Source organism: Coffea eugenioides, chromosome 8 (genome assembly GCF_003713205.1).
Source record: "Coffea eugenioides isolate CCC68of chromosome 8, Ceug_1.0, whole genome shotgun sequence".
In the NCBI taxonomy this organism is placed as follows: Eukaryota; Viridiplantae; Streptophyta; class Magnoliopsida; order Gentianales; family Rubiaceae; genus Coffea; species Coffea eugenioides.
In genome coordinates, this window is record NC_040042.1 from 23,152,058 (window position 1) to 23,167,690 (window position 15,633).

At 36.3% G+C, this 15,633-nt stretch overlaps 1 protein-coding gene across 2 annotated transcripts; it reads right to left on the bottom strand.

The window, feature by feature from the left end:
• Positions 1 to 2,348: 2,348 nt before the first annotated feature.
• LOC113781097 (cytoplasmic 60S subunit biogenesis factor REI1 homolog 1-like) lies at positions 2,349 to 15,420 on the bottom strand. 2 transcript variants are annotated; one of them, XM_027326943.1, is made up of 7 exons: positions 15,136 to 15,420; positions 14,329 to 14,467; positions 12,204 to 12,509; positions 4,201 to 4,782; positions 3,926 to 4,095; positions 3,600 to 3,818; positions 2,349 to 2,764 (listed from the first exon to the last, which is right to left on the bottom strand). In XM_027326943.1, the coding sequence occupies exons 2-7, from the start codon at positions 14,431 to 14,433 to the stop codon at positions 2,605 to 2,607; spliced, it is 1,542 nt and encodes a 513-aa protein (XP_027182744.1). In that variant the 5' UTR covers positions 14,434 to 14,467; positions 15,136 to 15,420; the 3' UTR covers positions 2,349 to 2,604. The 2 variants fall into 2 exon arrangements, with proteins under 2 accessions (XP_027182744.1, XP_027182745.1); XM_027326944.1 differs by lacking the exon at positions 12,204 to 12,509.
• Between the last annotated feature and the right edge of the window lie 213 nt (positions 15,421 to 15,633).

The following is a 15,633-nucleotide window of genomic DNA, read 5'->3' on the forward strand; positions in this document are numbered from 1 at the left end:
GAAAAACAAAGCTAGCTCACATTGTTAAATTGGCCATGGAGGGGCCTCAGAGTTAACCTGGGAATGTTTAGTTAAGAGTGATTTGTGAGTGCCAGGTCAGCGTGTGCATGGCTTATTAGATTAAGGTAGTGATTGTTTGCAAAGATTAATGGTGGGAAAGTGAAAGAAAGTTTTTAACTTCTTTCTATTACGTTGTGTTTGTTTAGAGAAAAGTTAGAAAAATTTACTGCATATATATATATATATATATATATATTATGTTCATTGCCCTGCAAATTTGGTATGCTTGTGGAGAAAAATAGCTCGTTAGACATATTTTTTAAAATGATTATCACTAACTTTTAATGTTGTCTTGCAAATTTTTTAGGATTGTAAAGGAAGATAGATAATTACGCACATTTTTTAAAAATAACTACCACTAATTTTCAATAACTTTGCACTTTCTCTAAAAAATTTTCTTGCTAACCAAATACACATGGGAAAATGGTTCTTATTTTCATTTATCTTACTTTTCCATACAATTTTCTCTCTATTCAAACAAAGTCTGTTTTCTAGTTGTTAGAGGGAAAAAAAAGAAAAACAAAACTTACCCACACGCACACAATAAAAAGAAGGATAAATTACCTTATACCCATCTATGGTTTGGTGCTTTATCATAGAATTTCCTATGATTTAAAATATATATATTTATACGTTTGTTTGGATTGCTTCATATTTCCCCAATTTTATTTGCTTACATCATCTTTACAATTTCCAATACACCTTTTTATCTTCCCAATATCTTTTTATCTCACATACATCACATCACAAAAAGTGCTACAGTAAAAATATCCCAAATAATCCCAAATAACTTACAATCCAAACAGACATTTAATATTGTTAGTTTTTTGTTAACTAACAGTGACACATTAATCCAAACCATAAGGGAGTTATATATTAGTTATTAAATCATAAAAGGGTTATGTGATAAAATATCAAATTACAGGTAATGTACCCATTATATATATATATATAGTACCAATTGGTTGCTCCGAGTTGGTTGGTCAACTGCTGGTCTAGGGCCTCCAGGCTGCACAACCAAATAGAGGGTCCAGATTGAATACACATTATTAACTGCTAGGGCTTGATAACTATTTCAACATGAAATCTTTTTGTTTATTTATTTATTGGTTATGTAGTTAGTTAGACTAGAACCCCAATTTAGCATCGAAGGGGGAACTTAAGTCCCTCCTTCTGGCAAACTCTCAAGCCTAAATTCCTTTACCAATTTGAATTTTTCTAGTTTAGAATATGAAAATTTTGATAGGGTATTGTTTGTCCTTATGAAAACTCACAATTAAAATAAAGGTTTTTCTAATGAGTACTCCTAAGGCACTCATTAAAATATCTAAATTGCATTTAATTTATTGCATGAATGTACACATTCACATTTATTATCTCCATACATTTAGATATTGTCTCAAATTAGTTTAACTCTTGTAAAAAAAATTAACATTATGCAAAATTATCTTAACGAGTTTTCGGGTTCGAACCCTTTTACTTATACTAAAAAAATGAAAAAATAAAATAAAAAGAGCTCCCTGGTGATTAACGGGACACTCATTAAACAAACCCTTAAAAGTTATTAAGGAACCCATGTTCAATTTTTTGTTGTCTTTCCTTTTTAGTTCAAAAATTTCAAACACCAATTCCTAAAGATGAAAATTTTTTCCTTTGATCTAGGGGCATATTTACAAACTATGGGGTAATTTTTTTTTCAGAATATTATACCTCGAACTGCAGTTTTGTTTTTATTCCTTCTCTTTTGTAAATGGGCGTGTAATCGTGTTGGCAATCATGTTAGCCACATTTTAATCTGCATTGCACAATGAATTTAGATGTGGAGGTTGTGTCAGAAAATCCCCCCCCCCCGGTTGTTCGGTGCACAGCATAAGTTAGCCAATCCGTCCTAAAGATTATATCTATTGGTAATAACATTGTCATCGTTAAAACGAAAAGGAAATTCACACACTAAGCAAAGTTGCCATATACGGATAAAAAGAATAATTCAAATTTATTGAAAGAGATAGAATTTGTTTGAAGACAGAAATTTGAAGTACATTTGATTGGAGCTTGGAGAAGAACTAAAAGAGAAATAGATAAAATCCAAATATTTATTAGCCCATCAATTCCCTTCAATTAAACATGCTAGACTACAAGAGAAAAAGTGATTAATTTGTGAGTTATCCGTGGAACAGTTAGGGTGGTTTGCGGTCTGTCTTGGGCCATCATTGTGTTAGCCCAAATCAGGTGCATGCAAATTAGAATTTTCTTAAATAAAAATACAAAGCACAACTCAAATTCCTGCATCTAACAAGATATCTAGCTCGTGCCTTTAGATGCTTTATACTACGATGTTTATGGCAGTTTCGGACTCCAAATAGTGAATTTACCAGTTCTTTATGAGAAGAACATCATAAAAGCATTCCATTTTGGTTGCCCTAAGCATTCAACATATCACTACACCATCAGAGTGCTGAGGCCACAACCAATGTGGTCTTGCAGCATCCTATGCATAAGAACTGAAAAACATTGTAGCATCACCAGTAAAACCATACTGAAAAGCTAATGTGTCACATTCTTGGGAAGGTTGCGGATGACGTTACTCTTCATGCCAATCTTGGAACGCATAGCCTCCACGCCAGACCTTTTCATGGCCTTCAACACCTTCATCCTCACAATATGCTCTCTTGACTGCACCGTTGCCAGACCCATGCTCCTATACCTGCAGATGATCACACACTTGCGCAGCTTAGATGATTGTTTTATCATATGTATGCTGACTTTCTTAAACATGGTTTCAACCTTCTTTACCAAAACCCGTGTGTTATACTTTCTTTTCTCACCAAACTATCAGAATTTTGACTGCAAATGTATGAACAAATTCAAGCACAGAGGTAAATATGTCATCACAAATAACAAGATACTCTCCCGCCCAAGCCAACAGTCTATCCACAACACCCTACAAGTTTCCTGCACCTTGTGTCAGCAATGGATTCCTTTCATTGGTTAAATCCGAAACTTTTTTCCCACCTTTAAGTTTGCTTAGGTTTCATAGATACTTCAATTGCATGAGGCCAACCAACCAAACTTCTCTAGCTGGTTAATCCAAGTTATTTTACCTTAAATTTAATCGTTAACAAACAAGTTCCCACGGGTAATACAGTCCGGATGAGCAAATATAGATTATTTTTATTTTTATTTTTTTTTCAAAAACACATTGGCAGTACATGGCTTAACGATGATTATATTAATTCAAGGGCAATCTATTCATTTCTACATTGGGTTAAACCAGTCCGTAGTTGAGAAAAATGGGCTGTGTCGCACTTCATTGGGTCTCTACAAGGGTTTTGAAAATAATTAAAAGATCAAGGAGATAACACTATGGTTGGATAAGGAAGATAGATTCTGTGTCAATTTTGTTTTGTCCTTTCAATGGATGAATAAATCATAATTATATAGAAGAAATTGCCACACAGACTCTCTTTCAAATAACGTAATGTTATGTGGTATGCAGGTTTGCCAACAAACAAGACAAGAGAAAGGGTCCGGATCCAAACCGTGAAGCTAATGCAGCAGTAATAGCAACATCAGTTGCAGGCATTGGACGTGGTTTCTGGCGGTAGTATCGTAGAAATTCCCTTGATCCAAGTACTCTTGTTGACATTCCCCCTTTGTTACTCCGGGTTATTATGAGCTCAGATCCACCACTTCCAAATTCAATCCTGTTTTGACTATCATCTGCCACAACTAGTTGCTTGCCATCAGCATCAAGGTAACTGCAACAAACAATGTACTTATTTCAGACAGTATAGCTTAAAATGCTGGTTAATATTCTCAAGCTTCATTCATTATAATAAGAGAAATATCTTGTGAAAGCCAATACCTGCTGCTGTAATCGTAAAACTCTTCTAATTCTGCTTCCTCATCATCTCCTCCATCACCATAATGCACTTTGCAATGACTTTTTGCTTCCATGTGCTTCCTAACTGCTTCCAGACTGCCAAAAGGATGGCATCTGTCATTGCAATATAGACACATATGATCCCTTCTAACCTGAAGAATAGCATACAAAGATATCAGTTACTATTCCTACAGAGCATTGCAGGGCCTGCAAATAGAGTGCATAATTTTATTTCGGATAAAGTATCCAGTTACTACCTTCAATCCAAGATAAGTAAGCAGGCCTTTTGGGTCCTTCAGATATTCAACATCAGGTATATAAAATCCATGCCACTTGTGCATGTGAACCATGCAGCTTTCTATTGTACCATGCTCTAAGTCACACATAAAGCAACAAGATGGGTCCAACTCCTTAAAAAACTGATCTGGATCACTACCTTCATCCTCATCCATAGAATTTTGCTCATTCATATTTAGCTGCGTCAGAGAATCAGTGGCCTCACCCATCAAGTCTTCCTCTGGGTCAACCTCCTCCCATTCACTCTCTTCACTTTCTTCATCGTCCAACTCATTGTCTTGGGAAAGCTTATTAGGAATTCGGGGTTGGAAAGGTTTGATAATAGCATTTGCACCTTCGTGATTTCCAACTCCCTGGGAAGCTCGTAGCGAGTGACTTTTAGACTTTAGATGCTGAGCATGTGCCTTGGAACTTCTATAACTTTTGCCACAAAGACCACAACTATAGAGCATTGGAGTTTCATTTAAGTTTTTCTTCTCTTCTGCAAGTGCAGACTGTCTAGCCAAATACAGATCTTCTGTCACGCCAGGAACTCCAGCAACCTGGAATAATATATATATATATTCAGAGCCAGATCTATACCACCCCAATCTGGTTTAAGGGGCTAAACTCTGGCTCTGATACCAGACGGGGAAACATATATTCCCATCTGGTATCAGAGCCAGAGGGGGAAGTGGGGTGATGGCTATCTTTCTTTACTTATTATGATGTTGTTAGTGTAGATCTACAAGTTTATATCTTCCTGATGAGATTTATTAATTTCGTGATTACCATCTTTCTTTATTTATGCTATTGCTAGTGTAGATCTTCAAGTTTAGATCTGTCGGATGAGACTGGTTAACTTCGTGATTACTATCTAATGTATTCAAACTTATTATAATTTTGCTAGTATTGATTTCATGACTCTGGATCTGTCTGAATGGCATGGAACCTGTAATTGCTAGCATCCGGTCCAGGTAAGACCATGGGATTTGGCACTATAGAGATGTTAAGGTTCTTGGGGTGGTATGCTCCAGGACGGAGAAGTGTCAGGAGGATCAGATCCAGGGAAAATGGATTTTTACTATCAATCTTATGATTTCGTTTGAAAATATAGTCATCATGCATAGTTAATCTTTCTCAAATGGTTTAGATCTATTCTTGTAGGTTTATTACTATCTTTATTATGATGGAAATATGGTCGTCATGTATAGCTAATATTTTTCAAAAGGTTAGATCTTTTCTTGTAGGTTTCACATTATCCTTTATAATCTGTTTAGAAAAATGGTTATCCTCCATGGATCCTGAAGGATTCTGTGCCAAAGGGAAGAGGATTATAAGTTTTTAAATCTTTTTGTGTGTTTAGTTATTTATTTATTTTCTTGTTTTTGCTTATGGCGTCATCGGTTAAATCATACTTTATTTCTCCTAGGTCTTCTTTAAACAACAAACCTTTGGATGACCTTCAAACAAGAATTAATCGGATTGAGCAATCAATTCTTATTCAAAGAAAACTAGAAAACAAATCTCCTAAATTCCAGATTGACAAAGAAAAACTTAGATCTGAATTCTTTGCAAACCACAATCATTTTAAAAGAAAACAATTGTTTAACAAATATTAGGGAGAAGCCCGAAAAAATATACAAGAAAACTTTTATGACTTTTTGAGAAAAACAAAACAAAACATTCATTTCTTTGACTGGTATGAGTCTCAAACAACTAAGGAGTTCCCACCAGAACCCAAAAATCCAGTCCAAAATACTTCAAAACTAGCATCTTCTATGTCAAAAATCCAGGTTTCCACACTAGATCCCGTAAATCCAATTCAAACTAAGCCAAAAGTCATAGATCTATCTCCAACAAATTTTACACAAGAACCCTTAGATCTATCCATAGATCTGCCTGAAACAACTCATACACTACAATCCTCTCATAAACTTTCAGAATCCATAGATCCATTAAATTCAATTCATATAAATCCAGCAGACATAGATCTACCAGATCCTCCCATAGATCTACCAAGCTCAATAGATAATTCTGTTAATACCACTAGTCTTGATATTAGAAAAGATATAGGATATTCCTCAATAAATGTCTTTAACTAAAAATCAACCTAGTGTCCAACCTATCACTGTTAAAGATCTTCAAACAGAAATTGCTTCTCTCAATAGGGAGATTAAAACAATTGAAAAAATAGCCCAATTAACTATTGAAGAAGAAATCATTAAACCTTCTCAGTCAAATATAATATCTTACAAAAAACATTTTGTTTTTATAAGACTGGTTATCAGTGACAATTATATTGCAGAAACAGAAGCTTTATTTGACACAAGAGCTGATCTCAGTTGTATTCAAGAAGGTTTTATTCCAACAAGGTTTTTTGAAAAAACAAAAGAAAGCCTTAGAGGAGCCAATGGTTCCCAATTAAACATTCAATTCAAACTTTCAAATATCCAAGTTCAATTCTCTTCTGTATCCATCAAAGAAACCTTCCACTTGGCAAAAGACCTAACCAACAATGTTATCCTTGGAACAACTTTTGTTATCAAACTTATCCCTTATCTGACCACTAATGAAGGGATCATACCTCAAAAATATGGGCAAGATGCTCTTTTACCCTTCTCCAGAAAAACGATTCAAAAAACATTAAATTATCTATCCCTCAAAAACAGTCAACTCAATTTCTTAAAAGAAGAAATTGTTTACAAGAGGATAGATGAGCAGCTTAAGAGATCAGAAATTCAACAAAGAATCCAGAATCTGCAAACAAGAATCCAAAAAACGGTTTGTGCAGAAATTCCAAATGCATTTTCGACAAGGAAACAGCATACTGTTCATCTTCCTTATGAACCTGACTTTGAGGAAAAAAATATTCCAACAAAAGCCAGACCTATACAGATGAATCAGGAACTGCTACAACATTGCCAAAACGAGATTAATGATCTTCTTTCCAAAGGCATTATTAGCCCTAGCCAATCTCCATGGAGCTGTTCGGCATTCTATGTCAACAAACCATCAGAGATTGAAAGAGGAGTTCCAAGGCTTGTAATCAATTACAAAGCTTTAAACAAAGCTCTTCGATGGATTAGATATCCTATACCAAACAAGAAGGATTTACTTCAAAGGCTTTATTCTGCCAAGATATTCTCAAAATTCGATATGAAGTCAGGATTTTGGCAAATCCAGATCCATATCTCAGACAGATACAAAACAGCATTTACAGTACCATTTGGACATTACAAATGGAACGTAATGCCATTTGGACTTAAAAATGCTCCCTCTGAATTCCAAAGGATTATGAATGAGATATTCAGTCCTTACTCCTCATTCATCATTGTTTATATTGATGATGTTCTGGTATTCTCAGAAAGTATTGAACAACACTTCATATCACCCAGAAAAATGGTCTTGTTGTTTCTCAAAAGAAAATCAGCCTTTTTCAAACAAAAATTAGGTTTCTTGGACATCATATTCACCAAGGAACCATTACCCCGATCAATAGGTCAATTCAATTTGCTTATAAATTTCCTGACCAAATTCTTGACAAACAACTCCAAAGATTCTTGGGTTGTTTAAACTATGTCTCAGATTTCATTCCAAATCTTAGCAATATAGCAAAACCTTTATAAGACAGATTGAAAACTACTCCACCCTTGTGGACAGATATCCATACAGAAACAGTCAGAAAAATTAAAACCCAGGTCAAAGCCATTCCTTGCTTAGCCCTTCCAGATCCAACAATCCCAAAAATTGTTGAGATAGATGCCTCTGATTTAGGATATGGTGGTATTCTTAAACAAACAAAAAATAATAAAGAACAAATAATTGCTTTTGCTTCAAAACATTGGAAAAATTCTCAACAAAACTATTCTACTATTAAAAAAGAAATTTTAGCAATAGTTTTATGTATTACAAAATTCCAAGCTGAATTACTAAACCAGAAGTTTTTACTTCGAGTTGATTGTAAGTCAGCTAAAGATGTTTTACAAAAAGATGTTAAAAATCTTGCCTCTAAACAAATCTTTGCAAGATGGCAAGCAGTTTTATCAATCTTTGATTTTGACATTGAATACATTAAAGGATCTTCAAATTCTATTCCTGATTATTTAACTCGTGAATTCTTGCAGGGAAGATAAGATGTCCAGAAAAAGAAACAACAGGAGAAATCCCCAGATAAACCAAATCCCTCTTCTCAAATAGCCAAACAGGACTCTTCGAGTTCCTCCAGTTCATCCCAAACAGAAAAGAAGTTATCTTCTTCAAACTTAACTCCAAATAGGTTTCAAATTTTTTCTTCTCCTCAACCCATATCCACAGCCTCTCCTAAAACATGGGCTGATATAGCCGAAGAAGAAGATGAAAAACAATTATACTTTGAACGCCTCAAACAATGGGTTGAATCACAAGGATACAAGTCTGAATTACCAGGGTATCCTATTTGGGGCACACCAGATCATCTCAAAACAGTCATAGCTCAAAATATCAAACCCAAATCTCTTGTTATTCAGGAACCAAAACCCAAATCACTCACTATTCAAGAACCCAAAAACCTAGCTAATCTTGAACCGAAGCCAAACAAAACTTCCTACCCCTATATCAAGTCAAGTACCCATCTTCCTGTGGTCCAAACCGAACTTGATTATTGGCATGATGACCCAAACCAACTGGCCCAAACTATTCTGCCAGAAACTTACAACTTTATACCTCAAACTCTCACCAAAACACTTGAGTATTACAAACTCATTCTTACAGATTCAAAGTCTCTAATTCTTAAACCCCACGACACAGAATTAAGAGACAAAATTGGGAATCCTACGGAAAATACATCAACACTCATTCCAGTGCCCAAATTCTAAAGGTTATTAAGCCATCAGAATGGGGAACAAACCTAAGTAAACCCAAACCTTTCAATACTTCCTTCAATCCTCCAGGATATACTTATTGGGATTATAAGGCATCCTGGTTCTATACCTTCACCTTTCAAAATGAATTAAACCAACATTCTTATCTTTTCTATTTTTTGAAAACAAATAAATATGATTTTCCGGCATGGTTTGTAGCACGGTGGAAAGCACTTGGACCTAATCTGGACATCCTTCCTCCAGATATCAAACAGAGCTACAAAATATTTAAACAAAGATTTGAACCTCCAAACAACTATATACCAATCAGTTTGCACTTCTTTTCCATATTTTCGGTAGCATGGGTCTACCAGTGGAAATATGAATACATTCAGCAAACACAACTTCCACCATTATTAGTTCGACAAGGGTATTCAAAATGGTGGTCAACATTTAACAAAAATTTCATTCAACCAGCAAACATCCAGTCATGGTTTCAGAAGAATCCTCGCTTAATAAAGCCTGGGGACAATCAAACAAGCCAGTTTTTGCAACAAAAGTCTATCTCAGTAACAAAATTAGCATCAATCATTGACAAACAAGAGTATATCAAATAACTCAAGGATATACTTTTACAGCTGGATCAGTCAAAAGGAGCTTCAAACAAAGAAGCCTCTAGTTCAACTTCAAACAAAGAAGCCTCCAATTCTGGAATAAACCTGGGCGAATATGTAGGCCCAGACAATGAGGATGATTTTTATGGAAATTTCTAACAAATTCCATAAAAATACAAACAACAAGCACTGGAAGTGCTGTAGCAGTCCGGCAAGTACTGTGCATGCACGGCAACAAAGGACAAACAATGCACTGTAGCGCGCACTGTAGTGGTACTGCAGCTGTACTGTAGCAACAGTAAAAACACTGTAGCGGATACTATAGCACTACGGAAATTTTTGCTATAAATACCCCTCAAACCCAACACATTCCACACACCATTCTTACACCATTTCTTCAAGACAACTTCCCTCTAGCTTGAAGAAACTCTCCTCCCTCTCTCTACAAACAAGTTCTTAGTTTTTAGATTTTTAGTTTTTAGTTTTGATCAAACAAAGGAGCTTGCACATAAGCTTCATACCCTTGTAAGTTTTCTTATTTTATATTCTGCAATTCTTATTCAATCAAATGGTTGGCTGAGCCACCTATATTCATATTCGTTTACTTGTTTTATTTCAATTTGTTTATACTAATCATATATGGCTGGTTCAACCGCCTATACTAACTAGTGGCAGTCCGACTGCGACTCACTTCCTTACTCTTATGCTTTTTATTTCTTTAATCTTCTTTACTTTCCTGATTTAAGGGGCTAAACCCTCATCCCGTATATATATATATATATATAACAGTAAAGACAGTTTTTAATGCACAATACATATCACCAATATGCTCAAGGCATGGTTGCACATTATTTGACAAATTGTGAAATGCACATTCAATCGTTGCATTTGACAATATTAGTGGTTTTGTGGCATCCCAAGTTATTAAAAACCTTTTCCAACAACGGTATGAATGCTTGACTAGGGGTGCAAACGAGCCGAACCGAGTCGAACATTGAACTTATCGAGCCAGGCTCGACTACTGTACATTCGAGTTCGAACTCGAGCTCGAACTCGACGAGCTCGAGAAAATTGAGCTCGAGCTCGACTCGACTAAGTAAGAAACTGGCTCGAGTTCGACTCGATAGGGCTCGATTTACTCAACTCGACAAGAGCTCGAAATGGCTCGAATTCAGCTCGAAAATTTCTATCACTAAACATAACCAGCTTTATTTAACCTGACTCCAATAGCACGTTTTAACCTATTCAATGCCTTGCAAACTTGAATATAACAATTCCAAACATGAATTAAAAGTAACAACAAACAAGTTTTTCATTGTCCAATAAATGAGATCAATTTTTTTTTCAATAACAGCCCATCTAGTAACAGAAATATAACAGAAATGAAAGAAAAAGGAACATCCTGAAGCATACAAAGTGCTCCACACGAAAAAAAAACCCAAATTGCAGCTAGTAATATAACAAAAATGAAAGAAAAAAACCCAAATTGCAGCTAGTAACAAAGTGCTCCACACGATTAACTCTGTTGAGAAAGTATGAAACAACTTCTAAGCAAAAGGAACATCCTGAAGCATACAAAACTGAGCCTAAAACATAAACAGCAAAAAAACCCAAATTGCAGCTAGTAAACTCTTTTCCTAATGTCTATAAACTCTGTTTTCCCAGGTTTGGAATATTAAATGTAGTGCAACGCAAATCCAATCGTAACATAAGCCAAGGTTATGTAACATAAAAAAAATCATATCAAAGATTATGTTTAATTACCTTCTTAGTTGAGTTTTGCATATTTACTCTTACCCTTGACTAAATATCATCAAAGTCATTCCATTTACTCTTAGTGCACAAATCTGTCATATCTTTAACATTTATACTTTCTCCTATCACCAACAGCCGAAAAGGCCATTTATACTTTAACATTGATTAAGTTCACTAAGCACATAATTTCTAAACGCAACACAGCTTGCATTTTCTAACAGGACAACCTAAAAATTACCCCAGAATGAGAAAATAAAAAGTGAACAATCAAAAACTACAAACCAAAATTATTGCAATCAAACAGAAGGTATATTCCATGAAAATGTATGTAAGAAGTTAAAAAAAGAAACCCAACATTCTTACCAATCTTCAAAAACCGTCCTAAATCCAAATTCAAAAAAAAAAAAAGAAAATAAGGAGAAAAAAATACATAGACAAAAACGCTTGTTCCAACTTCCAATCAATATCAGTACAATCTTAATTCACCGAATACCTGAGAAGAGACAAATTTTTTTTTTCGGCTAATTGATTGAAATTGGGGACGGAAATGGGAAGGAAGAGGCGATCTAATTCTAACGAGAGCTCCAGCTCCGTCGCCATTAACACGAAAGAGGAAATTAATAGTAATAATTTTACATCTATACATTCTACAACAGGAACGAGGTGAAGAAGTCGATCTGGCTTTAATGACAGGAAACAATCACTTATTCTACCACCAAGCATCATTATACAGCAACAAAAACAGAGAATAAGGGAATAAGAGTGATGGATTACCTGTTCGCGAGGCCCTCCACCAATGGAGCTGATGAAATGTCTACCGTAGCTGAGTCTAACGTTGGCCAACAAACTGGGACTCGGAGAGAAGGGCTCTTCAATTGAAGGACGGCAGTGGTGGTGGCAGAAGTGGCCGACTGGTGAGTGGTGAAAACAGTGGTAGCGGCGGCTAGGGTTTGCTTTTGATTTGGGGAAAGAAGAATGCCGAGTTGCCCACAGTGGAACAGCCGAGTGGGAAGAAGAAAGAGGCGTGTTTGTGTTAGGGGTGTCCGCTGTCTTGGTCCTTAGTCCTTGGAGAAATTGTATCTAGTTTCTAGTTTAGTAATTAGTTAAATAAGTAGGAGTATTTATGTAATTCGCGAGCGGCTCGCGAGCACGAGAAAAAAAGCCTCGAACTCGACTCATATTATAAACGAGCTGGCTCGAGCTCGATATTGACCGAGCTCGAGTCGAGCGTTGACCGAGCTGCTCGCGAGCGGCTCGCGAACAGCTCGATTCGTTTGCACCCCTATGCTTGACACAAACTTGCAACATTACAAATTGAAATGGCACTTTTGCTTGCCTTATTGATTACTGCTGCTTATTTTACTCAAATCTTACAGCAGTAAACCTTGTAACCCTACAGATAATGACACAACATGATGCATTCTGGCTGGAAGATCAGCCCAATAAAATCAGTGTGCACCATCACATGTGGCAGGGACCAACACACTACCCTCATGCTCTAGAGGCACTCATTGAGGCTACACAGGTGATATGCTCTTGCTGGTGTGAGCTTGCACAAAGTATTTAGCAGGATTTAAGAATTAGAAAATACACATGCACTACCAAAAAGCTTGTGGAGCATAAGATTGATTTCAAAACTTTAGTTGTAGAGACTTTGGAATGGATTTTTTAGCTCCAAAATATGAGGACAAGGCAGGAGAAGAAAGAAGTAACAAAAGGGGAGGAGGAGAAGAAATTCACCAATTCTCTCAAAATTTATTTGATAAGTCAAGCTTATGAAAAATATTTTGCACTTAATTATGATGAGAAGTGGGTAGAACAAACACTGGATACTGTACTGATTTGTGCTTTTTATTCAACTTTGATGGAATGTTGTTATATTCTGTGTGCATCCTGAAGTAGGGAGCTAGAATCTCAACTTGTCCGTCAATTGAACCATGGACTTTCTGCCTCCTTTTTCCTTCTTTCCATTTAACAATGTCTCAACAACAAACAAACAATCTGAGTCTAAAAGCTCAAAATCTAGATAAGGACAAAGTATACCAATATCACCAAAGAAATGATACCTCCCCAAATCTCTACAAATTCATTGCTAGGCACGACCAGGTCGACAGCTTGTACTGTCTATACTAACCATAAAGATCTTGTCCAAGGCTACCTAGACAAACTGCCAGAGACCAATTAACAAAGCGGAGAGCCAAACTAGTGGGTTAATACCTACAAAAGGCTTCATTAGACAGGTAAACCTATTCAATGTGTTGATTCTTCTCTAACTAGATGCCTCCCTTTGCACCTTAGAGAGAAGATGGAGTCAATCTAAATCTCTTCATTTATTTCGCATTTTACATGCTATAAATAGACTCTAAAGACAGAACAAACTCACAACTTTACCTGACAAATTGGTCCACCAAAGCTGCTGCTATGGTGGCTGTCCATTGGAATTCTAGCCATGCAAGACCCTTGGACTCCTAACAATGCCTAACCCTTACTGAACATGCTTGACCCTTGAAATTCTGAATATAGGTACTACATAGAGCTCCAACTATCTATCATCAAAATGCAGCCAAATACCAACTAGTGGGACACTGAAATACACATACACTGAAACCAACTGAAAAATCACAATCTCAGTCCTAAATCGGTTACAATCTTGTCAACCTTAATTTTCTTCTCATATATTAGTGTCCATAATTTTCTGTCCCGCATCATTCTCTCATAAAATCTTTATAGAATCTTAGGCTAGAATTATTGTGGACAACTACAAAGCAACCTTGGCTAAAGCTGTCCAAAAGATGCCAAAAATAAGCTAAAAAACTACCCAAATTAAGAGATGTTGCAAATTATGTTAAAAGCAAAAATGGGAAAAATTGTTCCATTGATGAGACAGAAAGTAACTAACCTTGCGCTTGAGGTTGTAACGGTGCCATTCGGATTTGTAATGGAGCTTCTGCTCAATTTCATCTTGAAATTCCTTATTGCAAGCGTTACAGGTTAACCCCGGCATCTCTTCCTCCCTTCCAAACTTCTTCCGATAATTCCTGCACAATGAATCGAATGTAAAAGTCAAAAGCTAAATATACAACGTAGTCTGCCCTATTAGTCGGTGCCGCCGCCGACCTCCCCAGGCTTCACTCATCACATACGTCAGCAATGACACCCATGGAGCCCACACAAAGCAGGAATTTGACAAAAAAGAGAGAAAAAATTGAAATTAAAAAAGGAAAATAGAGAAAGACCTCTGGACAAGTTAAGGATAGTGCGCAAGGAGAATACAGCGGAGATGGTGGTGGTTCTGTTGAGTAATTGTAGGGATGGTAGTGGTAGTGGTATGGTGGTGGCGGCCCGTTACCGTGAGCTAATTTTGCTGTTACCGATGAAAAAACTTTTCAAAATTCAACCAAACACCAGAAAATATAGTGAAATTACTTTTTTTATTGGGAAAATAATTTCAAAGAAAACATTTTCACAAGAAAAATTTTTGTGAAAGGAAGAGGCGATCTAATTCTAACGAGAGCTCCAGCTCCGTCGCCATTAACACGAAAGAGGAAATTAATAGTAATAATTTTGCATCTATACATTCTACAACAGGAACGAGGTGAAGAAGTCGATCTGGCTTTAATGACAGGAAACAATCACTTATTCTACCACCAAGCATCATTATACAGAAACAAAAACAGAGAATAAGGGAATAAGAGTGATGGATTACCTGTTCGCGAGGCCCTCCACCAATGGAGCTGATGAAATGTCTACCGTAGCTGAGTCTAACGTTGGCCAACAAACTGGGACTAGGAGAGAAGGGCTCTTCAATTGAAGGACGGCAGTGGTGGTGGCAGAAGTGGCCGACTGGTGAGTGGTGAAAACAGTGGTAGCGGCGGCTAGGGTTTGCTTTTGATTTGGGGAAAGAAGAATGCCGAGTTGCCCACAGTGGAACAGCCGAGTGGGAAGAAGAAAGAGGCGTGTTTGTGTTAGGGGTGTCCGCTGTCTTGGTCCTTGGTCCTTGGTCCTTGGAGAAATTGTATCTAGTTTTTAGTTTAGTAATTAGTTAAATAAGTAGGAATATTTATGTAATTCGCGAGCGGCTCAATCGTCTTCACATATGTCTACTATTTATAGTACTTATTAGTCATTAGTTTCAAATTTGGTTTATCTTAAAATATTTGTCATGGTTTCAATACAAATAATAAAGCCCAACTTTTCTACTATA

Bases quoted from the DNA above. Each gene is read 5' to 3' on its own strand.
- LOC113781097 (XM_027326943.1), bottom strand. From the start codon at position 14,433: ATGCCGGGGTTAACCTGTAACGCTTGCAATAAGGAATTTCAAGATGAA. The intron at 12,510-14,328 runs GTTAGTTACTTT...ACTAGAAACTAG, and splicing joins GTTACAACCTCAAGCGCAAG to ATACAATTTCTCCAAGGACT. The intron at 4,096-4,200 runs GTAGTAACTGGA...GCTATTCTTCAG, and splicing joins TTACTTATCTTGGATTGAAG to GTTAGAAGGGATCATATGTG.